Source organism: Peromyscus maniculatus, chromosome X (genome assembly GCF_049852395.1).
Source record: "Peromyscus maniculatus bairdii isolate BWxNUB_F1_BW_parent chromosome X, HU_Pman_BW_mat_3.1, whole genome shotgun sequence".
Lineage (NCBI taxonomy): Eukaryota > Metazoa > Chordata > Mammalia > Rodentia > Cricetidae > Peromyscus > Peromyscus maniculatus.
Window position 1 is genome coordinate 138008232 of NC_134875.1, and position 25567 is coordinate 138033798.

Below are 25567 nucleotides of genomic sequence, written 5' to 3' on the forward strand. Positions count from 1 at the left end.
CTTTGAGGTCTCATACATGCTCAAGCCACGCCCAGTGTCTCAGACCACTTCCTGTTGCCTGTGAGTCAAGATGTAGAACTCTCAGCTCCTTCCCTAGCACCATGTCTACCTGCATGCTGCCTTGTTTCCTGCCATGATGATAATGGACTAAACCTCTGAACTGTAAGCCAGTCACCCCAATTAAATGTTTTCCTTTATAAGAATTGCCCTGGTCATGGTGTCTTATCACAGCAGTAGAAACCCTAACTAAGACAGCCATGAAGATGGGGGTGTAGGGATGTGGAGTAGATATGGGAGGAGTTAAGGGGAGGAATTGAGGGTGCATATGATCAAAATACATTATATGAAATTCTCAAAGGATTTAGAAAAATATTTATTATAAAAGAAATACATTGTTATTAACTATATCCACCATATTATACAATAGATACTTTTTCTTTTTTTGCTTTTTAAAAACATATTTAATTTTGAAATTATAATATAAATACTTATATAAATACTTTTCTCCCTTCCTTTCCTCCCTCCAAAACCTCCAATATACCAGTCCCTACTCACCTTCAAATTCATGGCCTCTTTTTTAATTGTTACCACACACATATATGTATACATATATACATATATATTCCTAAATATAACCTACTCAGTCCATATAATGTTACTTGTACATGTAGATCTTCTAAGCATATGCCTCCTATAAAGCTAAAATTTTGTATCATCTGACTAACATTTGCCTAATCCCACTCACAACCAAGCCCACAGGAACAATCATTCTTCTCTCTACTTCCATTAATTCACCCATTTTTAGATTATGTTTAAAAGTGAGATAATACAGTATTTATCTTCCTGCATATGAAGAATATTCTAGAGAGTCATCTATGTTGTTAATGATGAATGCTATTCCACTGTACATGGTGATTACATTTTCTTGATCTACTTGATCTCTGTCTTAGTTTCTTTTCATGTTATGATAAAAGATGTAGATAGAAATAACTTTAAAAAGAAAATGTTAAGCTGGGCGTAGTTGTACATGCCTTTAATCCCAGCATTCGGGAGGGAGAGGCAAGCAGATCTCTGTGAGTTCAAGGCCAGCCTGGTCTACAAAGCAAGTTCCAGGACAGCCAGAACTGTTACACGGAGAAACCTTGTTGAAAAACCTAAAGAAAAAAGAAAAAAAGAGTTTATTTGATTCATAATTCTAGCTTAAAATCCATCTTTGTGGAGAAATCAGGGCAACAGGACCTTGATACAGTTAGTCACATTACATCTATAATAAAAAGAAGAGAGTAATAAATTAATGTAGGCATACTAATCCTCAGATTGTTTTCTCCACTCTTTTATAGTCCAGGATCCTCTGCCTAAGGAATGGTGCCACCTACAACGACAGGGTCTTCACAGACCTGTCCAAAGTCCCTTCTCCCAGGTGACTCTAAGTTTTGTCTAGTTGACAAATAGCACCTGGGTTATTATAGCTCTCAGACCTAAGCATCACACACTCATATAGCGATGGACACTTAGATTGAACATATATCATGATTACTATGAATACTGCGACAATGAACATGAAAATAGAGACATTTCTGTGACATTATTTTTTTCACTTCTTTTGAATAGATTCCCTAGTAGTGTGATTGTTCAATCATATTATAGCTTATTTTTAAGTTTTGGGGGAACTTACATAGCATTTACTACAGTTTTCATTTGAAATAACATTTCATGAGTCCCATTTTCTCTATGTCCTCTCTAATATATATTATCTTCATCTTTTTGATACTAGCCTCTAAGGTATGTCTTTATAGCTATGAAGTGATATTTCATTTTGGTTTCAATCTGGCTTCTATAATGATTATTGATGCTGACAGTTTTAGCATAGACCTGTCGGCCACTTGTATGCCTTCTTTAGAAAAACGTTAATTCAGATCCTTTATCTGATTTTAAACAGGTCTTTGTTCTTGTGTTACTGCAATGTGCTGGAAAGGCTCCTGTGTTTAAGGTTTTTTGGCCACCTGGTGGTGCTATTGAGAAGTGACTAGATCAGGTTACTAACCTCACCAGTGGCTTCATTCATTAATTCATAGCTGAATGAGTTATAAGGAAGAGGGCCTAATTGGAGGAAGTAAGCGACTGGGGACATGTCTTTGATGGTATACCTTGCCTCTCCACCACTTCTCTTCTCTCTCAGTTTGCTTGGAGTGAGTCTTAACCCAATCTAACTGACAGCCTTAGAAAAGCATATGGGGAGGGGGGGGTAAAAAAAGGAAAACATATAAAAGGAGACAACGGGGATGCATGTGAACAGAAGACGTAGCAAAGACACTGACATTTGCAAGGCAAAGAGAGAAGCCTCACAATAAATCCTGACATCTTTATCTCAGACCTTTATCCTTAGATCTATGCACAAATTATATCACTTGTTTTAAGTCACTTTCTGTTATTTTTTTGTGACCAATGGCAGTCCTAGCAAAGTCATATAGGCAGTAATGGTCTTTTATCTAAATAAAAATATAAAAATATAGAAGTGGTTAGGGAGATGGTTTGGTGGTTAAAAGGAGCTTGCCAGGCAACCCTGGCAACCTGAGTTTGATCCCCAGAAGCCACATTTGAAGAACAGAACCAACTTCTGAAAGTTGTCTTCTGATCTTTAAATAAGTAAACAAACAAACAAAAATAAATAAATAAGATTAAAAGAAATCTTACACCTCAAGAAAAAAGAAACACAATTACTCTTTTTTTTTTTTTAATGGGGAGATCACGGTTTGGAGAGATGGCTCAGTGCTGAAGAGTACTGGAAGCTCTTCCAAAAAACCTGGGTTCAGTTGGCAGCTCACAACCACCTGACTCCAGTTCTAGGGACTCTCCCAGGCACTTCTGGCCTCTGCAGGCACCAGGCACACATGTGGTGTACAGACACACATGCAGACAAAGCACACCTAAAAAAAAAATAGAATTGTAAATAGGCAAATCAGCCACCATGGGATGCAGCTCGGTGGCAGAGTGCTTAAGTAGCATCCATGAGAGCCTAGGTTCAATTTGTAATGTTGAAGGTGCACTGACTTAAAAAAAATCAGACTCAGAAGGACGGGTACTGCATGTTTTCTCTTACATGTGAAACAGACGGGTATCAAAGGCATGGAAGTAAAGGAAAGATTGCTAAGAAAGAGGACGAGGTTTAGGGTAAGGAGGAGGGCCTAAGGGAGGGCACTGGGAGGATGAAGAGGATGAAGGTTGCTGATATTCAGGTGTGAAGATGTCACAATGAAATCTACTATTGTATACAATTAATATGCATGAAAAATGAGACAAACGTCAAAAAAGAACATGTCTCTAAGGGAGGAATAAAAATGGACAATAAGGATATGAAATAGTGCTCACTGTGATGCAAGTCCAAACCCACACACAAACACTACTTCACAACTTCATGGGATATAATACAGAAACAAGGGGGGTTGGGGATTTAGCTCAGCGGCAGAGAGCTTGCCTAGCAAGCGCAAGGCCCTGGGTTTGGTCCTCAGCTCCAGGAGAAAGAAAGAAAGAAAGAAAGAAAGAAAGAAAGAAAGAAAGAAAGAAAGAAAGAAAGAAAGAAAGAAAGAAAGAAAGAAAGAAAGAAAGAAAGAAAGAAAGAAAGAAAGAAAGAGAAAAGAAACAAGGCTGTGGACAAATTCTACCCCTCTTACACTGAGAGCAGAAATGTCCAGTGCACCGCCAACATGAAACCGTTTGGCAGTTGGACACACAGTTAAGTGTTCAATGTATATTTAAAAACAGATATTCAATTTAAAATTTGTACAAAGTTCCATGCAATAATTATTTACAATAGCTAAAAAGTGGAAGAACCCATTTATCAACTTGTTTAAAGAATTTTTTTATTCACTTTACATACCAACCACAAATCTCCCTCTCATCCCTCCTCCCACTCCCCCCAGCCTTACCCCCCAACCCACCCCCCTCACCAACTTTTTAATTTACAAAGATGCTATCTATATATTTATAGCACAGAATATTGACCAGGCATTAAAAAATGGAATCTATGCTACGACAATGATGAATTTCAACATTATGCTAAATGAAAGAAATCCGACATACAGATCACATATTACTCCATGAAAATTAAATATCCAAAATAAGGAAGTCCATATAAACAGGATGTATATTAATAATTAAGTGCCAGATATAGAAGAGTGAGCTTATGGGAAAGAGAAAGACACTGATAAATAGATGTAGAATTTCCTTTAAGGGTGACAGAAATGCTTTGGAATTACATGGAAAAGATGGCTGTACACTATCAAAAACCATAAATGCCACTGCATTTTTTACTTTGAAATCAGAAGTATTCAATATAACATTTGAATTTCATCTTCATAAAAATGAAGCTAGTACATCCCCGAAGCATGAGTTAATTTCAGAAAATGAATAGTAACTGAATGAAACTAGACAGAAAATTCTTTGATCAGTAACAAGAGAATTTTATAGGGCAGAAAATAGCAAAATATGACCCTCTCTCCCTCTGGTGTGTACTAGGAAGAAGTCAGAAAATCTTAAAATATGGAGAAAAATTACATCTACTAGAATGTAAAAATAGATGACGATTACATTAAACTACTCCAGTGATTGCCCTGAAGCATAAATGAATTCCAGAGCAATGAAGAATACCAGCACATTCCATACATAACAATGTTTCCCCTGTGGCAGCTTCTAGACCCAAGAGATAGCAACTGTAGCAGTTAAAGAAAGATTTGAGATGAAGTATGTCCATCTGGAAGGATGAATGGTCCCAGTGATTTCACAAGACTGCCCTGACGGGCATTATCCAGGTGCACTAAAGAGTTCAGTGACCTCCCCTTTGCGCTGGAGATTCAGCTGCTTGATTGAAACTGTACTCTACTTCCATGGTCCTTGAAATCAGATTAGGCAGGCAGAGAAACAGGTAAGAGGTTGGAAGAAAATCACTTCCTTAAGCTGTGAACATGTTTTTCCTTTAAAGGAACAGAACAGGGTCTCACTCCAGACACACAACCAAAAGAAGTCTATGTGGCCCACTCACATCACAAAAACAAAACCAATGTGGATGGGCAAAACAGCACATCTCCATCACACCCACTAGTCCTATAGAAATGGTTTCTAATGGGAATTACCTAGATGACCTCCAGGACAAAGAATCTAGAACAACAATGAAAACTGTCATGAAAGAATTCAAGGGGTTCAAAGAAGACACAAACAGTTCAATGAATTTAAAAAAAATATCAATAAACATCTTAAGGGTGCCCAAGAAAACACTAGTACATGGTCCAAGATAATCCAGATTTGAAAACTGAATTAAATAAAGAGAAACATTCCAGGGAACACAAGTTGAAATGAAGATGGAATGGAAAAACTCAATAGCCCAATTAGAAAACTCAGGGGGAAAGCCTCACAAACAGTATAGACTAAGTAGAAGACAGTGTCAGTACCTGAAGATAAAATAGAGGGATTATACAAGCAAACAGTTTAAAAAAATAATAAAAACACAAATAAAGGACATGTGGGACCATGAAAAGATCAAATCGTCAAATAATAGACATTGACAAAGGAGAAGAATTCAAGGCCAATGTCATAGATCAGATCTTCAAAAAATTACAGAAGAGAACTTACCCCAAACTAAGGAAAACACATATTCATTCAAATACAAGAAGCACACAAAACAGGAAATACACAAGATCAGAAAAGACATTCCCCTCAGCATATCAGAGGTAAAACACTAAATCTACAGAACAACAAAATTATTGAAAGGTGCAAGAGAAAAAAAAAAAACATGTCACATATAAAGGAAAACCCGATATAAAATAATGACATGTAAAAGAGTAACACCTGATTTCTCAGTGGAAACTTTAAAAGCCAGAAGAGCCTGAGGCAATGCACTTCAAGTTCTAAAAGACCACAACTGCCAACCTAGAATATTCCATCCAATACCAAAGAATACCCATCCCAAGACTTCATGGAAGTTTCTTTAAAACAGAACAAAGCCTGGACACAAAACAATTCTTTACAAATTCAAAAATGTTGCCGGGCAGTGGTGGCGCACGCCTTCAATCCCAGCACTTGGGAGGCAGAGGCAGGCGGATCTCTGTGAGTTCAAGGCCAGCCTGGTCTACAGGGTGAGATTCAGGAAAGGCGCAAAGCTACACAGAGAAACCCTGTCTCAAAAAAAACCACAAAATGAAAAATGTTTTAGTGACTCCATATATTCTTCTGACCACAATCCAATAAAACAAAATTGACAGCAAATCAAATTCTAGTTAATATGGAACTCAAGGAGATTAAATGACTCATTACTGGGTGATGAATGAATCAAAGAATAGGGTAAGCAGGCAAGAAAGAAATTTCCTGGATCTGAATGAAAATTAAAACACAACAAAATCTCTGGAACACGTTGAAAGCAGTCCTGTGAGGGACATTTATAGCCACAAGTGACTATACTGAAAAATCAGGAAGAGCACAATTAAATGACTTTAATGATGTGACTCCAAAATGTGGAACAACAAGAACAAATGAAATCCAAACACAGCTGATGGTAAGAATTAATAAAAATCAGAGCCGAGATTCTGGAAATAGAAACAACACAAAGAAGCAGTAAATCTAGGGACTCGTTCTTTGAGAAAATATGCAAGCTTGACAGAGAAGACTCAAATGAACAGAATCAGAAATGAGCGGGGAAACATTACAACAGACAGCAGAGACATTCAGAAATATATAAGCGAATACTCTAAAAACCTGTGCTCCATTAAGCTTGAAAAACTAAAATAAGTGGAAATATTTTTAGTTTCAGCCAAACCACCAAAATTAAACCAAGAAGTCAACAACCTAAACAGACCTATAACCAATGAGGAGATTGAAATAGTACTAAAAAGCCTTTCAGCTAAAAAAAAAAATAGTCCAGGACCAGAAGGATTCACAGCAGAATTCTACCAAACATTCATTTACACTCTATAGCCAATCCTTTATAAACTATTCAAAAATAGAAACAGAGCACTCCCAAACTTCTTGTATGAACTCTGCCTCTCTCTAACACCAAAACCAAGTAAAGGCACAACCATCTTCACATGTGGGTATATAACATGCAGTAACCACAGAAACCAGGAAAATATTACAGAAACATGGGAAGGGGAAAATGGGAAAAATGTGAAGTGGACTCTAATTGGGGAGAGTGGAGGGAGGTTACTCCAGAAGGGATGAGGGACAAATAACACCAAGGTTGTTTGACAACTCTGTCTCTGTCTCTGTCTCTGTCTCTGTCTCTGTCTCTCTCTCTCTCTTTCACACACACACACACACACACACACACACACACACACACACACGCAAATTTACACCACTTGAGTTGACAATGCTCCCTACAAGAGCCATAGAGTATCTAACAAAACCCCATTACTAAGCATGATAAACTGCCACGCAGTTGTTGGTCAAGTAAAAAAAAAACAAAAACAAAAACAAACAAACAAACAAAAACCAATATAAGGTATTGCTGTTGCCCTTGGTTGCATCTCAGATCTTGAAGGAAAGTCCCTGTTGCTGGAGACAACACACACTTTAGGACACAGGACTCTAATGATTCCAGATGAAATCCTCCTTCCTGTGGTCTTGCTTCCATAGTAATAGAAAATACTATGCAAGCTGCCAAAGAAGAGAAGCAATCAATAATTCTATCCAGCTGTGATGCCAACGAACCACAACACTAACCAGCATAGCAAGCTAACCCTAAAAATGCAACATGGTTGTGATGGTATGAATAGAAATGACCCCATAAGCTCATAGATTTGAATGCTTGGTCATTAGGGAATGTTCTACTTGACAAGGATTAAGAACTGTGGCCTTATTGGAGGAAGTGTGTCACTGGCGTGGACATTCAAAAGCTCAAGCCAGGGCCAGTGTCACTCTCTTCCTGCTGCCTCTGGATCCAGTATAAACTCTCAGGTATTTGTGTTAAAGCACCATAAAACAAAGACTTACTAAAAGAACTGCCATACAGAGGACACTTCTTCAGAAATTAAAGCAACTGGAAAGTGGTAGGAAAATAGACAAATATGTCAAAACAGAGCCTTCGGAAACAGAAAACACACATGCAGGGATTTAAAGACAGACACATGCCTTGAAACCAGTGGAGAAAAGATTAAGCCAGTGGTTCTCAAACTGTGGGTCACAACTCTTTGGGGGTCACATAGCGGATATCCTGCATAACAGATATTTACATTACGATTCATAACAGTAGCAAAATTATAGTTACAAAATAGCAATGAACTAATTTTATGGTTGGAGGTCACCATACCATGAGGAACTGTATTAAAGGATCACAGAATTAGGAAGGTTGAGAACCACTGTATTAATCTATTCATTAAATGATGTTAGGAAAATTAACTATCCATTCATAATGGCAGTTTCCTATCCCCAAGCATATATAAAAGCAAAATCCAGATGAAACAAAACTTGAAATATGACCCACACACCTATGAACATATAATTTTTGACAAAGAAGCCAAAAGTGTACAATGGAAAAAAGAAAGCATCTTCAACAAATGGTGCTGGCATAACTGGATATCAACATGTAGAAGGCTGCAAATAGATCCATATCTGTCACCGTGCACAAAACTTAAGTCCAAGTGGATCAAAGACCTCAACATAAATCCAGCTACTCTGAACCTGCTAGAAGAGAAAGTAGGAAGTAGTCTTGAACGCATTGGCATAGGAGATCACTTCCTAAATATAACACCAGTAGCACAGACACTGAGACAAACAATCAATCAATGGGACCTCTTGAAACCGAGAAGCTTTTGTAGAGCAAAGGATACGGCCAACAAGGCAAAGCGACAGCCTACAGAATGGGAAAAGATCTTCACCAACCCCACATGTGACAGAGGACTGATATCCAGAATATATAAGGAACTCAAGAAATTAGAAATATGAAAAGGTATTAAACTAAAATGTAGAAGAATGTTTCTCATGTTATCATAATAAAATCTAAATCAAGAGAATGGGAGATTTGTTTATTAAAAGAATGTAGAAAACAAATCAGAAACTGCCAGGATTTCAATATGGCTTATAATGGCAGGGTGGTGGTGGTGGTGGTGGTGGTGGTGCACGCCTTTAATCCTAGCACTCGGGAGGCAGAGCCAGGCTGATCTCTGTGAGTTCGAAGCCAGCCTGGTCTACAAAGCAAGTTCCAGGACAGACACCGAAACTACACAGAGAAACCCTGTCCCGAAAAAAAAAAATCAATATGGCTTATAACCTATAAAACATGCATAATGAAATTTGCTCCCCAATATAAGAGTGTTGAGAGCTGATGAGACCTTTAAGAGGTCTTTGGGTCTTAAACACCAAACATGAAAGAACTAATTCCACTGTCAACGACTGGGTTCATTCTCACGGGAATGAGAAAATTCTCACTCTTGTGAGACTAGATTAGTTGCCATAGAAGTGGCTGCTTCTTCCATGTGCCCCCACCTGCCCCTGTGCACAGCTCTGCCCCAGTACAGTGCCCAACCCTGGACTTCTCATCTCTAAAACTATGAATTACATATGTCTGTCATCCAGTCTCAGGCAAAGTTATAACAACAAAAATAAACCAAGAGGGCAATTTTACACAAAGTTAAGGCAAATGATACATTGGGAAAAACAAGTTATGGAGACAGAGTGTGGGACAAAGAACTAACATACTTAATATATGAAGATTTCTCTGTATTAATGTGGGGAAAACTAATCTTGTGGGAATATAAACTGACTATAAGCAGCCATTCATATAAGAAGAAAGGAAATTGTCATTAAGCATGTAGGAAAATGTTAACTTCATTCATCATCCAAGCATGCAGAGTAAAACAGCAAATATGTACTTTTCATATATTAAATGTCACAGGTGAAGACTGAGACATTATTGAGAAAGAAATGGAAAGTTTTCTTCTTTGGTAGAGATCTCAATTGGGTACAGCTTTCTGGGGTGCAAACTGTTTTTATGGCATTTATGTTTTAACTGTGTGAATGTTTTTGCTCAGCAATTCTACTTTGATGAATATAACTTAAAAGTATTTGAAGGAAATGATCAAAGTTAAATTAACACATATAGTAATCAGAGAGGGTTTATAAGGAAACTGAACCTAAAGATTTGTTAATCAATATTAATGAATGTAGCATATTCAGATATAGGACTACTGTGCACATTGAAATATTTTTAATTTAAAAGAATAAGAGAAGCCGGGCGGTGGTGGTGCACGCCTTTAATCCCAGCACTCGGGAGGCAGAGGCAGGCGGATCTCTGTGGGTTCGAGGCCAGCCTGGTCTACGAAGTGAGCTCCAGGAAAGGCGCAAAACTACACAGAGAAATCCTGTCTTGAAAAACCAAAAAAAAAAAAAGAATAAGAGAAATATATATTTGCTGACTTAGAAAAATCATACACGTACATTGTCAAATTGTGACTGTCTCCCATCATTCCTTTATACTATGGATGGGAAAAGAGCTTTTATCTTTATATAATTCTGAATTCTTTTCATAATAAGCATATGCCATCTTTAATTTCATTTTTTCATGAAAGTGAATTTTGGGAATAAAAGAAAAATATGTCTGTAATATAAAGTCAAAGGAACAATAAAATGCTTTCCTTATAGCATCATTGTGTTTTAAAATATGTATATTAAAATACATAACAGTACAAAAACACCAAATCTGTAATAGTAACCATCTCTGGTTATGAGAGTTCTTTTTTCTTTATTATATTTTACATTTTAAATTGATTTTATGAGTACATATTCCTAGTAATCATTATTGTATTATTGGAACATGTTAATCGTGCAAAGTATAGGTTTCATTCTCAGAGGTCTATTTACAGATTTAATTAATTTACTTTTTTCAAAGGTTAGAGGGAAACATGAATCTGGAAAATGGCATGTGAATTTTATAGCAGTTGTACTCATAATCATCAAAGCTAGAAGTGCTGTCCTTAGGAGGTAAGATAAACAAATTGGGGTTTACCAATGAAATGAAATATTGTCCCTATCCCATAAGTAAAAACCCATGGCAGATTCTCAGCAAATTACTACATCAAACAAGTCATTCTAGGCAGTTTATATACTGTATGGTTCCAAATACATGCCTTTTGGAAAAATCAAAACCATAGTGGTAATAAAAGTTCAGTGATTTCCAGAGGTTTAGAGTATTGAATAGATGAAGCACAGGGGAGTTTTTAAGGCAATTTAACTATATTATATGATACCATAATTATATATGCATGACAGTATTCATTTGTCAAAACCCAAAGAATTTTCTAGAAGAGAGAAGATTCATGTATATTAAACTTTTATAAATTATATAAGAGATTGAGGGGTCCTATGGATAGAATATAAAATATTTCAAAACAATGTAATTATATATTAATGTATAAAATAGGCATGGGAGATGGCTCAGTATGTAAGAGGGCTTGCTGTCCAAGCATGAGGATCTGAGTTCAAATCTCCAGAACTGACATAAAAAGCAGGACATGAGTGTGTATGTGCCTGTAATCCCAGTGCTGTGAAAGACAGAGACAAAAACATCATTAGAGCTTGCTGGCTGCCATCCTTCCCGGTACAGTGATAGGCACTGTCTCAAAGAAATAAGGGAAAGAAAGAAAAATGATAGAGCCAAGCACCCAACTTCTTCCTCCGGCCTCTGCTAATGGATAATGGTATGCACATTTGTGCACACAACACAACACACACACACACACACACACACACACACACTGCATGAAAGAACTTCACTGAAGAATGCAGAAATAAAGGTGCTGACTTAAGTAACTTGGGAGATAAATGGAGTCTGTGGTGTTAGTGGTAAATCAAATTATACCAAAGTATTCAACTTTATTTGATAAAGCTGTTTCCCATGATATTATAGGTTAACACTTCTGATACATCTATAAATGTATACTGGAATTAAATAATTAAGTGAAAAGATAGCAAAGGGTAGAACTCAGGTTGCTCACTGTTACAACGAGAGATTATAAATAGGTAAAGGCACAGGCTTGGATGAATAATGTGGTCCTTTGGACAACAGATTAGACATAAAACATCAGTAAGATCTCATGATTAGCTTAATAGAGACACAGATGATTTTGTATGTAAGAAAACTTCAGAACTGTGTGTCTAGACAGGTCAAAGATATGCATGTTTCTTTGCTTTGTCAGCTGAAAAGCTCTAGACTTGATGTACCCCAGTAGCAATAAGCACATCTAAAATCCAGATCTTGACTTTTAATGAAAATCTATAGAAAATGGAACCAGGGCTCTTTAGAGAATTGAGCCAAGAAATATTCAATGTGACCTCTGAGAATCTTGTAGTGTCAGAAAGTAAGTAATGCTCAAATAATGGTATTTGAGCCTACGGGTAGACTTCAAAAAGCACCCAATGGCCAAAGTCGAAGGATTTAAGCAACAAAATATACTATTGGGTTATAATCCAATATATAAATATAAGTAAATTGTGGCAGGGAAAGAAATCCTATTTTAAGAAGAACTCTAAATAAATTCTGTAGACACTCCACCCTCAAGGAAACAAATCATTATATGGGCTGCACATGGCAAATCCCTCCAAGAGTACAGTATGGAAAGGATGGAAGAGAATAACTTCACAGTGGATAATATTAACACACTAGTGTCCTCCAGCAAAGTGATCGAGGTCAATAGCAATAGGAAGAAGTCCTATTAACAGTGCATGCTTGATCTGACATGATCAAAATGGTACTCTACCTTTGTGATAGGCGTTTTAAAAAATCCATAAACACAAGAAAAATGCCAGGCAAGTTTGAATAGGAACATGAGAGAAAGTAACTGGCCAGTACTCCTCAAGTCTATCAGGATCATCAGAAACAAGGAAAGACTGAGACGCTGTCAGTCAGGAGAAGCTCTAATGAGATGCAATGAATAAATAGAACGTGGAGCCTGGATGAAAGACATTAGGTAAAAGCTAAAGAAATCTGAACTAAATGTGAACTGAATAATAATTTACCAACTTGCTTCATTAGTTATAATACATACACCACACCTATCAATGTCAAATCACAATAATAGAGGGAAATTGGGTACAAAATTTATGAGAACTCTATAGTATAGTATGCTAACATTTTCACTGCAAATTGAAAACCATTTGAAGTCATTTATGTAAAAGGAAATCAAAGAAGCTGAAGTCATTTACATACAGGGATATATTTACAAACATGGGCAAAGTATAGAGTGAAGGAAGAAGGCAAGACCATTTTTTTATGGCTTCTAGTAACATAAGGGTCACCCAGGTCAAGGCTCATACAGAAAGCCAAACCTTTTGGGGAAGTGTATCAGGGTAGTTCATCAACACAAATATGCACAGGAAACTGAATGAGCCATCATACACACACACACACACACACACACACACACACACACACACACACACACACTCATGCAAATATTTGAGATTCAATTTATATTCCTCAAATAAGGGAAATGTAATGTGACTGCCAGTCTTGTTACTAATTCTAGGGTATCCTTTTCCAGGTCCTTTAGAATCCTAGGGCAGTCTGACAGTGGTGGTGCACACTTTTAATTCCAGCACTCGGGAGGCAGAGGCAGACAGATCTCTGAGTTCAAGGCCAGCCTGGTCTACAGAGTGAGTTCCAGGATAGCCAAGGCTACAGAGAAGCCCTGTCCCAATAAAGAAAAAAAAATGTATCCTAGGGCAATGCATAGTTACTTAGAATCTTAATGTGATTTCATGTAATAATTTTGATGTCATGTAAGGAAAACACAGTTTTTATTCTCTAAATGGATCACTGTAACCAAGGATCTATATGTGGAATTTTTTAAATGCCTTCTGCCATAATAGCTTACATTCCATTCTCAGTGTCTTCTTCCTCTACCACCTTAAGCATCACTGCAAATGAGAGAAGATATAGGAATATCATCAAGAAGATTAGGTCAGACCCCGCCTACACACACACACACACACACACACACACACACACACACACACACACCCCTCCAACCACAGTCCTTCAACCTAAGCAGCCCCTCCCATTTTCTACTCTTAAACTCTGAGCAGTTTGTGACGTTCAGGTTAAGGATGTGTAGCTTAGGTCCTTTTCTCACATCCAGCATTTAAATGAAAATGGGTAATGAGTTTACCTAAATCATATATATCAACAAAGGTAATACATCTTGCTTTTACATTGCCATCTAGTAAACTATTAAATGCAGATATTTGTAACATGACCTAGTCCAAGAACAACTTTCATTTCAGATCCACTGGGACGCTGAAAAGTCCACTAGGAGAACATCAGCTTTGCTAAGAATCTTGGAGATTCTCTATTCCAGAGTTGTATGTGATACATGAAACCGTTCTTGACCATTTCAACAAAGTGGGCTTCTGCTTAAAGAGACCTTGCTTGGAAGGTATCTTTGATTAACTGCTTGCTACAAAGTCCCTAACAGCAAGCCAAATTTCAGATTCCTTGTTTCATCTGAATTAATCTGCCCTCTGGAGGTACTCCAAGTAAATGTTACTGCTCTCCTGCATGGCAAGCCTTCCATTACTTGAAGCTACCCACAATCTCTTGAGATGAAAGCATTCCTGATCTTTTTCAATAATTGTTGTGTCTGTTTGTAAACCACTTACCATCTTTCCAGGTTATCTAGGTACATCTTAATTGTAGCACTCTGATATGACCCTGTCTCCCACATAAACTATCAAGTACAGAACAAAACATTCTTTCTTTGTTCTGGGCACCATGCCTCTTCTAACGAAGTCTAAAATTTCATTACATGTGTATGCATTGTAACTTCACACAGTTAGCTCATGTTGAACTTAATAGTAAACAAAACCCAGAATCTTCTTCACATATAGCACTCTCAAGCTATGTAATCACCTACTATTGGTGGCTCAATTCTGAAATGAATAGCAATTCATATTAGATCCTGTTTGTCTTAATTCTACTAGGTTCAACCTTCCTCCAGCCTCTCTTTGATTCTTGTTAGTAACATTAACCTCCCTTTACTCTGCCTTCTGTGTACATCTGCAATGGAATAGGAAATCTCTATCAGCATTGATTGGCACACTTTTGAACACACTCAGTCCAAAGTACTGCCCATCTACACTCCAGCTATTATCCTCTAGAGCAGTGGTTCTCAATCTTCCTAATGCTGCAACCCTTTAATACAATTCCTCATTTGTGGTGACCCTGAACCATAAAAAATTATTTTCGTTGCTACTTCATAACTGTAATTTTGCTACTGCTATGTATTATAATGTAAGTCTCTGATATGTGGGACATGTGATATGCAACCCCCGTTGAAAGGGTGTTTAGACCCCCAAAGGGATCGTGACCCACAGGTTGAGAACCACTGATCTAGGCCATGCTCGATTCTATTCTCAAGGATATTTTAAAGAACTGTCAAATGCCTCAGTGAGGTACACAACTGCCCTTGTCTCCTGAGATCTCTGGGGCAGCTCGCCGTCAGGCAGATATCCTCCAGAGCAGCTGGAGCACAAGCAGCCCAAGTGACTGCCAACTTCAGATACAGCACATGTATTAGGCCACTGTAAACAGATGTTATTAAAAAGCAGTTTCAAATATTGTCTTAACTCAAATGTCAGAAAGGCAGGGCTCTAAATTGCTTTTTCATTTATGACAAAGTTGGTTCTCATGTGTGCATTTTTATGTAACCTGTTCCAGGGTAAATAGCAGCAAAGATGTATTTATTTAACAAGAGATAATGTGCCTACTGAACAACACCAGGCCACCTGATACAGAACTATGCAATATCTAGACAGATAAATAGATTTATAGAATAATAGACCTGACACGGTGTAGGATACTGAACTAGTGAGGAAAATGTTCTGGAATCTCAGAACTGGTTCAGGTCTTGAATTTGACACTTGATAGCAGTATAACCTTCAACAGTTATCTAGCCTTATCTGTAAACCAAGGAACATAAAAATGAAGCTATCATAAAGTCGTTATGATAATTGAACATAGCAATGACTTTGCTAGGGATTATTGCTATTCCAATGTAACAGAGAAATTAACTGTATGACAAGATGGTATTGTGAAATCCATGTTAAGGTAGAACATCACTTCTTGTTTATCCTGTTCATTGGTAATTCTTTTAATAGTTAATTAAAAAATATTATCCTGAAATTAGCTGAAGTTTGCTAATATACACATTAGCCCATAAAGCCTCTGTGTGTGTGTGTGTGTGTGTGTGTGTGTGTGTGTGTGTTCGTGCGCGCGCGCCTTGTGTGTGATGCATACACATGAGTGTGCAGGTGCACATAAGCCTGTAGAGGCCAGAGCAGGGCATCAGGTGTTTTTTTTGTATGTTTTGTTTTGGTTTTTTTTGTTGTTGTTGTTTGTTTTGCTATTGCTTTCTGCCTTATTGCTTTGAGAAAAGGCCTCTCACTGAAACAGAAGCTGACCTTTGGGACAGACTGGTTGGCTAGCAAGCTTTGGGGATATCTCCAGCCCACATTGCTAGGGTTATAGGTACACACAGCAATTCCTCACTTTTTAGGTAAATGCCGGGGATTCCAGCTCAGGGCCTCATAATTACAGAGCAAGTGCTCTTACCCACTGAGCCTTTACCCCAGCCTGTGGTCTAAGTTTGAAGTTGGATTTTTGAATGTGTTGTCTTAAAAAGCCTCCAGCCTGTCTGTGCTCAGATACAGTTGAGGCTATATGCTTCAATTCCTATTATTGAATACTATTGTCATTTGATGTTGCAGGGGGGGGGACGACCTCTTTTTTCAAAGGCTGGATTTTATAAACCTTTAACTCTTTAACTTTGTTGGTTGGTTAAAAGAGTTTTTTCTTTTCTTTTTTTTTTTTTTTTTTTTTTTTTTTTTTTTTTCTGAGACAGGGTTTCTCTGTGTAACAGTCTAGCTGTCCTGGATCTCACTCTGTAGACCAGGCTGGTCTCGAACTCACAGAGATCCACCTGAGTGCTGGGATTAAAGGCACGTACCACTGTTGCCCGTCGGGTTAAAAGAGCTTTTACCAAATCTTGGGGGCCGGGGGAGTCGAACCCCAAATTCTAAAGCCTAGGCAAACATGGATCTCACTTGATAAAAATTTGCTCCTTTTTGTGTATGGTCTGTCTGCTGCTTGAGGTCTGCCAAATCATGTTTCTCCTTTTTATTTTCATCAAATTGCTTTTCCCTCAAGTGTCCCAACAGATTTCTGGGAAGACAGCTTCATAAGAACGGGTTCCTATTTCATATTCTTCCTCTAACAAACTGACAAAAGTGATAGAAACACAAATTGAGCAAATCCTGTCAAAACAAAAAGGGCAACAGAACTCTCAAGGAATTTCTGGGAAATATAATATTGCTAGGGTCATATTAAAGGACACCACTAACCTTAGGAAGTTCTGTGATATCTTGACAAGTTAAAACTTCATGGCACAAACCCCTAATGACTTTCTAGCTTAAAGGACAAGGAACGAGGGAAACAGACCTGAATGAAGGCAGTGTGATTTCTGTCTTATTTACGCCTCCTAGTATTTTCTAGAAGAAAACAATAGCAATCCAGAAATGTCAAACTTACTAGCACTTAAACTTTTTACTTTTACTAAATTAAGATTTATGCTAAACATCTTTTGTTAGGTAACTCTAGCTTTTTGGCTGGAGTTTTTAATCATTTGAGGATAATGTCAAGTCTAGATTGGAGTCACTTTATAAATGTGTGACATGGGTCACATGTCTGATCCCTATACTAGGCCCTGATAACAATTACTCCATTTTAAACTCCTATTTTGACACAATTTAAAGCATACTACCTTGTGTAAGAGGGCAGGGTCAACCTAAACCAAACACCAGGTATCTTTTTTTTTTTTTTTTGCTTTGTGTCTTATTTTTTATTTCATGCACATTGCATATATGTCTGTGTGAGGATGACAGATCATCTGAAACTGGGGTTACAGACAGTTATGAGCTTGCCCTGTGGTTGCTAGGAATTGAACCCGAGTCTTCTGGAAGAGTAGCCAGTGCTCCTAACCACTGAGCCATCTCTCCAGGACCCACTAGGAATCTCTTCATCATGGTTTCTCAACTAACATGGAGGTCTGCACCAGAAGCTAGAGTCCCTTTTGATGAACTAACAGGATTTGTTAGTATTATGCATCTGTCCCTACTACCTGTCCCCACTCACCATAAATGGAAGAAGTATATATAGCTGTGCATACAAGAAGCAGAGCCCAACCGAGCGGTTTTCTGGGTGATGACGTTCTCTGGATGGTGAAGCTGTCCAGCTGGGCCTGCCGCTGCCTTCAGCTCCCACCTCATTAGCACATACTGCTGCATTACAGGCATTTGCCACTCAGAAAATTACAAGAGTGGGTGACTCCCAGTAACTGAACAGAGGGATAGCAATTCAGGCTATAACTTGATTCAATAATGATTAAGGGAATACATTGTTCGATAAAAAGAACCCCAAATAAAAAGACTATAAAAAAAACTTGTAATAAAATAATAGGAAATATATCACATAAGAGGAATAACAGCTAAAAGTAATTTAAAGTGAGGCCAGCATAAAGGCTTTTTTTTTAAATTAATAAACTAAAAAAGTGGGGGGAATGATAGATTTCATAAAGGCACATCTTTTCTAGAATGAAACAGTGTATTTTTTTAAATATACACTTGGCAAGGCTCAGGGATTCTCTGTTCCTTGGATGTTTCAAACAAATGGATCTGTTTAACTGTCTTAGCCAGGCCTCAGCTGACATCCAGCTTATTATGTGGTGACAGACTTACTGCCATTTTCTATGCTTCCTGTTTGGGTATTTACTTCTAAAATCATTCACATCATTAAGTCTTCAATTTATGATTTGAGGCCATCTCCGTGAGGCTCTCAGACACCCAGTACCACATAGCAGTGAAATAATAGATCACCATTTCCTAAGCTGTTGTTCTGAGAAACAGGGGTGGGCCAGATGTTACTAGGTATATTTAAAAGAAACTATAATAATTATGGCCAATATTTACTGTATAATGAGCCTTACCAGGAATTAAGATTACAGAATTTTGCAAACTTACTGGTCTTCTCCCAGAGAAATATTTCTTCACAAAACAGAATTGCTGCAGCAAGCACATTCTGGCTAAAGCAAAAACTTACGACTAAAATGCTGCTCCCATCTTTATTACTTAGTACTGCTACAGAATACGCAGTACATACAATTAGTACCTGTGCTATACATTTGACAAAGAGGTCATTCAACTTACCGTTGGTGAAACAGCGCACCAGGAAAAACTCAAAAAGACCAACCAGAATTTTATGAAATAGGTCTTGGTGAATTTCTAGTCTAAAATAATGTTAAAAAATAAATTTTGTATAATAAAAATGACATTAACACACTAGAAGCTCCTATTAGTAGCACAATGTGCTTCCTAGTGTAACACCCACGAACACAATTATCAGGAACTAGACAGGACTTAAATAAAATTCTCTCAAAGGATATAAAGCTAGTCAGTGAGATCCTGCCTAAAAAAAAAAAAAAAAAAAAAAAAAAAAAAAAAAACTGCCAGTACCCCACACCCCAACTAAACCATATAAACCAACATATGTATCTAGAAAACAATGGATTACTATAGTTTTCCACATTTTTATCCACTGAAAATAAACCCAGCCAAATTCCCAAATACTGCTCTGGGGGAAGCCTGATAATGGTAACGTTCATCTGGTGAAAAATAAATAAACAAAATAAAATAAACATGAAAACCATCAGAAAAATTTAATATAAAAATTATCACTAGTAGACTACACCCTAACATATTATTAAGTCATATTCCCACCTCAGACTAGTGTGCTAGGCCTACAGAATTCAGTGGAACTAAAGAAAATTCAACATAGAACAAAGTATGAATATGTATATTTCAAATGTGTGGAGAAATACTAATTAATAATTGGTTAACCTTTGGGGGGCAATAATTAGAACATCTCAATCCGCAGGTCAAAATAATCTCCTTTTGAGCAACACTGTTAAAAAAATACTTGTGGGGGGGGGGGCGAAGCTAGCCCTTGTAGGTGTGATTCTAGAGCCAAAAGGCAAAAAAGAAAAGCTTTGTCCATTTTTAATTTTTTATTATTTTTTTAGTCATTTTAATGCATTTTTCCCTGTGCACAAGAGAAATAACTGATAGAGTCAAAAGATACACTTTCTTTATACATAGCAGTTCAAAGTAATGCAAACATCACGTGACACTTCCAGTAAAGGTACATTTCCAATGACAAATCAAAATGCATATTAGGGTCTCTTCAGGGGAGAAGAAGCTGAGGACATCTTAGGTCAAAAGCACTTTCCTGGCATCACTACACTGATCCTTCAGGCTGCACAAAGATTAAGGTCATATACAATCAATCTGCAACTGTTGACACAATGGTACACTGTAAGTTTTCTGTACAATTACTGTATACTTAGAGAAACCAGGAGAAACATCTCTACTATATTTTAACTGAACTTGCCTAGCCAACATTTTCACTGAGAAATTTATCAAATATGCTGTAAGATTCTACAAAATCGTGAGACATACCTAGCTTCAGGAATATTTCTTATACTCTCTCTTATTTTGGTTACACATATTCTGCTCAGAGCTTCTACGGTAATACTTCTAGATGTACAATTCCAATTGTGCTTACTGTACTGTGTACAAATAATAGCAAAAACGATCAATGAATGGTATAAATCTTACAGCATTTGCTAGCAAAAATACATGCCAAAGTCACAATAAGCAATTATTTTACCACAAATTAGAGAGCTTCAAATAATTTGCTTCTGTTTTTAATATCTTCATTCTACATTAAATTACTATCATAGGCTAATGTTTAAAATGCAAATAAACTGGACATCTGTAGGACAGAACTTGTTCACCCAACTGTGAAGGCTGATACCTGTTTCCAAAAATCACAATAAATGCAGAATAAAGAGAAGTGTTTGCATGCAACACCTTTGAGTGAAACAGCATTGATCCCCACCACTCAAATCAGAAAAGGAAAAAAATCCAAAGAAGAAAAAGAAGGAATGAAGGGGGGAGGGAAGGAAACAAAGAGGGGAGAGGGCAGGCTGGAAGGGAAGGGAAGGGAGGGTGGGAGGGAGGGTGGCGGGAGGAGGGGCTGCAAGGAAAGAAGGGAGGGACTCCACCTTAAAATGCATCGTATTAGATTTATAAGTAGACAGATTTAAAAGAATCAAAATAAAAGTAAAGCACGATTTCGTGTGTGTTTAAAGATTTAAGAGCCATTATCAAAAATAAGATACATTTTTTTCAAGGTACAGAAATGTAATTACGATGGCTGAGAGCCCAGCAGCCTCTCAATGGCCGCATTGATGTCGCCTCCTGTTGCTATTAGGGCCTGCAAGTTTGCTTCACGATTCAAGAACCCCATGGCGTTGAGTTGTTCCAGTTGCTGCTGAAATCTCACTTCTGGATTCGGCAGGTGGGGAGGATTTGCTCCAGCCAGAGCCTGCACCATTTGCTGAATGAACTGCTGGCTGGGTCCAGAATCGGTGGTTGGACTTAGGGTTATGGTTTCAGTAGGTATAGAGCTGGTCACAGTGGTTGCAGGAGGGACCCCGGTGCCGGTGGAGCCAGGCGAGCTTGCAGGAACAGTGGGTCCTATAGGCCCAATGGGGCCTATGGGGGTGAAAGGAACTATAGGGCCGATGGGCCCTATGGGAGTGACTGCTGGGCCCACAGGTGTAATGGTGGTTCCCAGGACTCCCACCCCCACACCTGGAGCGAAGCTTGGAATGAGGCCAGGTGCTTCTGTGGCTAGTGTCTGTAGCCCCTGCTGGATCTGCATTAACGCTTGCATTGCTCTCGGGTTTGACATGGCCGCAATTGTGTCGGAATTCTGCATCTGCTGCAGGAAAGCCGGGAGCTGCGGACGCATCTGCTCTTGCAGCTGAGGATTTGCAGCAAACAGCGGGCTACTCATCATCATCTGGGCAGCCAGATCTGGATTCTGGCTCAGCGACTGCATCATGCTTCTCATGTAGGGTGCAGTCAGCATATTCTGAATCAGCTGGGGATTTTCAGTTATCTGTTGCAGCAGGCTCTGCATTCCTGGGGAGCTGAAGATGGTAGCAACATAATTAGCTGCCGCCATGGTGTTCGCGCTGTTAGCACTGGAGCGACTGCCAGGCACACTGCCACTGCTTGTGGTCGTGGTGATGGTCGGAGAGCTCTGCGTAGCTGGCGGTGGTGCCCAAGGATTGGGCAGCGGATCCCGGTTTTCGGTGCGGGAAGGCTGGGTGCCTTCCCCTGAGGAACTGCTCCCCACCGTGGCAAAGGGATTACCTCCAAACTGCTCCTGTGCGGCATTCAGCATGGGTTCCTGAATGTCAGTGTACATGCGCCGCAGAGCATTGTAGCCACCTGGGATGCTTTCGAGATTGCTGAGAGCCAGATCTTGATTTCTCATCATCTCTTGCATCATGGCAGGATTCCTGGCGATTTCCAGAGTCTGCCTCATTATATCTGGGTTGTTCAGTAGGTGGCTGATTTCTGGGTTTCTCTGGATCAATTGTTGCATCTGCGGATTGGCCATAATGAGCTGCCTCATCAGATCAGGATTCGAAAGCATGCTCTGAACAAAGGGATTTTCCATGATTTGGATCATCATCTCAGGGCTGGCCAGGAGCTGCTGCTGCATCTGGTTCTGAAGCTCAGTGAAGGTGGTCGAGCTCAAACCCAGGGTGCTAAGGCTAGCAAGTCCTCCCAGGCTCCCCGCCGGATACTGATTGCTATTTGTGGTAGTAGGTGTGGAGTTACTCCTGGGAGCCGTGGTCGACGCTGGCGCCGCCGGCGCCGCCGCGGCCGCCGCCGCCGACGTGGTGGTGGTGGTGGTGGTCGTCGTGCTCGTTCCCACGGTAGTGCTAGGCTGCGACTGCGTGGTGGCCTGGCTCTGAGGGCGGTTCTGGCTTTTGATGACAAGATGAACAGTCAGTCCATCATGGATGCCATGCTGCATCAAGGTATCTTGATCTTTCAAGATCTTTCCGGCGAAAATCAGCACGAGCTGATCGGTTTGCGATTTGAAGCGTTTAGAAATCTCTTCCTTAAACTGCTTCACGGTGCTATTCTCAGGCACCGCGAACTCCTCTTTCTCTTTGGGGGTCTTCACGGTGACTTTGATGATCTTGGGCTCGGCCGGAGCCGGAGCCGCAGCCGCAGCCGCAGATGCAGCCGCAGCCGGAGCCGCAGCCGGAGCCGCAGCCGCAGCCGGAGCCGCAGCCGGAGCCGGAGCCGGAGCCGGAGCCGTGCCTGGGGCCGCAGCAGGGCCGCGGGAGGGGCGCGGGGGGCCGCTGCTCTCGCCGTTCTCAGCCATGGCGGCCGCGGTGACGCAGGCTGGCAGGGAAGGCGCTGGCGAGCGAGAGGGCGCGAGGGAAGGAGGAAGGAAGGAGGCGAACTGGGCGGCCCCGCGAGCAGCGCGGAACACAGTACCTCGGAGATGAATGGAGGCTGAGGCTCCCGGTCGTCGGATGCGCACAGGGTTTGGCGTAGGCCGCGATCGAGGACCGAGCGAGCAGGTCTGCAGGCCTTCTCCGCCGCCGCCGCCTTGTGATCTGCCCGCGCGCACTCCCAGCAACTCCCGCAGCTGCGGTGCCCGCGCTCCCGCCCCGCCCCGCCCCCGGCCTGCCCCGCCCCCTGCTGACGCGGCGCCAGCCCAGCGACGGTCCCCTTGGCCGAGCGCAAAACTCCTGCCCTGCAGAGGGGGGGGGGGGAGAGAGGGAGAGAGAAATAAACAAAGAGAGGGGGAAGAGAAGGAAAAGGAAGGAGGCTGGAAGAGAAAGCCAGGGGACCGAGGCGAGGCGAGGCGAGGCGAGGGGGAAGGGAGGAGGCCAGGAGGAGGAAAAGGGAGGCAGCTTCTTTAGCAGACGCTGAAAGACCAATGGAGAATGTGGATTCGCAAGCTGGGAGGCAGTGAAAGGATGAAAGCCTGAATTGAACCGATCCCATGCAAAGGACGAAAAATGAATAGTAAAGAACTCTGACAAAGCAAAAAGGGAGAATGAACACCCGGGTGGGGGAAGGGAAGGCATGGCGGGAGCGAGCATTTTACAAAAGAGGCGAAAAACGGCCAACAGGCTTCGAAAGCATGGTGAAGCTCACTACTTATCAAAGGGATTCAGATAAAAACAATGAGGTTTTACTTCGAGTTTATCATATTGGCAAAGATGAAAGAGAACATTAAACCTTGTTGACCGGGAGCCGAGAAAATGCACTCTCATGCTAGTTGTATGAATTGTTTTAATACAGCAGTTTGAAAATACAAATGAACAGTTTAAATATTTGCACCATTGTTTAGAAATACCTAACAATCCGTTCAAAAAAGCATATATATGATGTGTATTAATAGCGTAGCATTTAAGCACATAGTGTTTAGATTTTTTAAATGTGTGTGTAACGTAGGATTACTCAAACGTACTATGATACTGCCATACAATAAAATAATCCCTGTGTCTAAAAGATGGTGGCTAATTCATGTAATACTGTCTCTAAAAGTATACATTAAAAGGAACTGTAGTTATGCAGAAATAATAGACTATATTTAATATGGATTTCTATTTTTCTAAACAAATGAAAACAATATAGGGATGTAGATATTGATCAAAAAGCTAGTAGACGGTTTGCGTGGAAAAGAAATCTGAAAGGCTATACTCCAGTATGATAAAGGTAAGAATTAGTAAGAGCTGAAATTGTGAATTCTTATTTTCTGTTTTTATAAGATTCTGAATGGGGTGGATAAGTATGCATTGCATTTATAATTTTTAAAAACAACAAATATATTTTCAGACAAGAATGTGGGTAAAAACTGACAGGCACACAATAGTAGTGACAAAAATTAACATATTTATCTGTTTCATTACTGATTAAGTAAAGGAAATAAAAATGAAGTACTACTGATAAAGAGACCTTGAATAATAAAATAAATCATTTCAAAATCACTTATTTATCTCTCCTGCTTTGACCACAGAAAATCATTTTTCCCCATACAAAAACCTAGAGATAATTTACAGCATTTCAAAATCATTAAGTCACAAATACCTCAATAAATCTCAGTATAAAACAAAATACAGGCTCATTATATCCCTGAATAAAAATGTGATTGTATATACTAGGTTTAATATTAATATAATATTCAATGTAAAGTGAACTTGCTTTAAATATAATTTATATTTAATTATATTTCGGATTGGGAATTTAGCTCAGTGGTAGAGTGCTTGCCTAGCAAGCACAAGGCCCTGGGTTCGGTCCTCAGCTCTGAAAAAAAATATTTTATATATATATATATATATTATTAATATATTAATAATTAATTGGCACACATCAAATGTCTATGATGTTTAGACACACACATATATATACATATATATGTATATATATATATATATATATATATATATATAATATTCTATTAGAAATACGCTAGAGGGCTGGGTTGGAGCACAAGCCTACCTTATGTGAAAAAATCCTGGGTTCAGTTCCCAGTACTGGAAAAAAAAAACAGAAAATATACAAGAGGCAGTCATCCTAAAATAAAACCCAG

At 39.3% G+C, this 25567-nt stretch overlaps 1 protein-coding gene across 1 annotated transcript; it reads right to left on the bottom strand.

The window, feature by feature from the left end:
- Nucleotides 1-20077: 20077 nt before the first annotated feature.
- Nucleotides 20078-23608, bottom strand: Ubqln2 (ubiquilin 2). Its single transcript, XM_042268697.2, has one exon. It carries the CDS (start codon nucleotides 23342-23344, stop codon nucleotides 21299-21301), a length of 2046 nt encoding a protein of 681 aa, XP_042124631.2. The 5' UTR covers nucleotides 23345-23608; the 3' UTR covers nucleotides 20078-21298.
- Nucleotides 23609-25567: the final 1959 nt, after the last annotated feature.

Coding starts and splice junctions, on each gene's coding strand:
- Ubqln2 (XM_042268697.2), bottom strand. CDS start 23,344: ATGGCTGAGAACGGCGAGAGCAGCGGCCCCCCGCGCCCCTCCCGCGGC.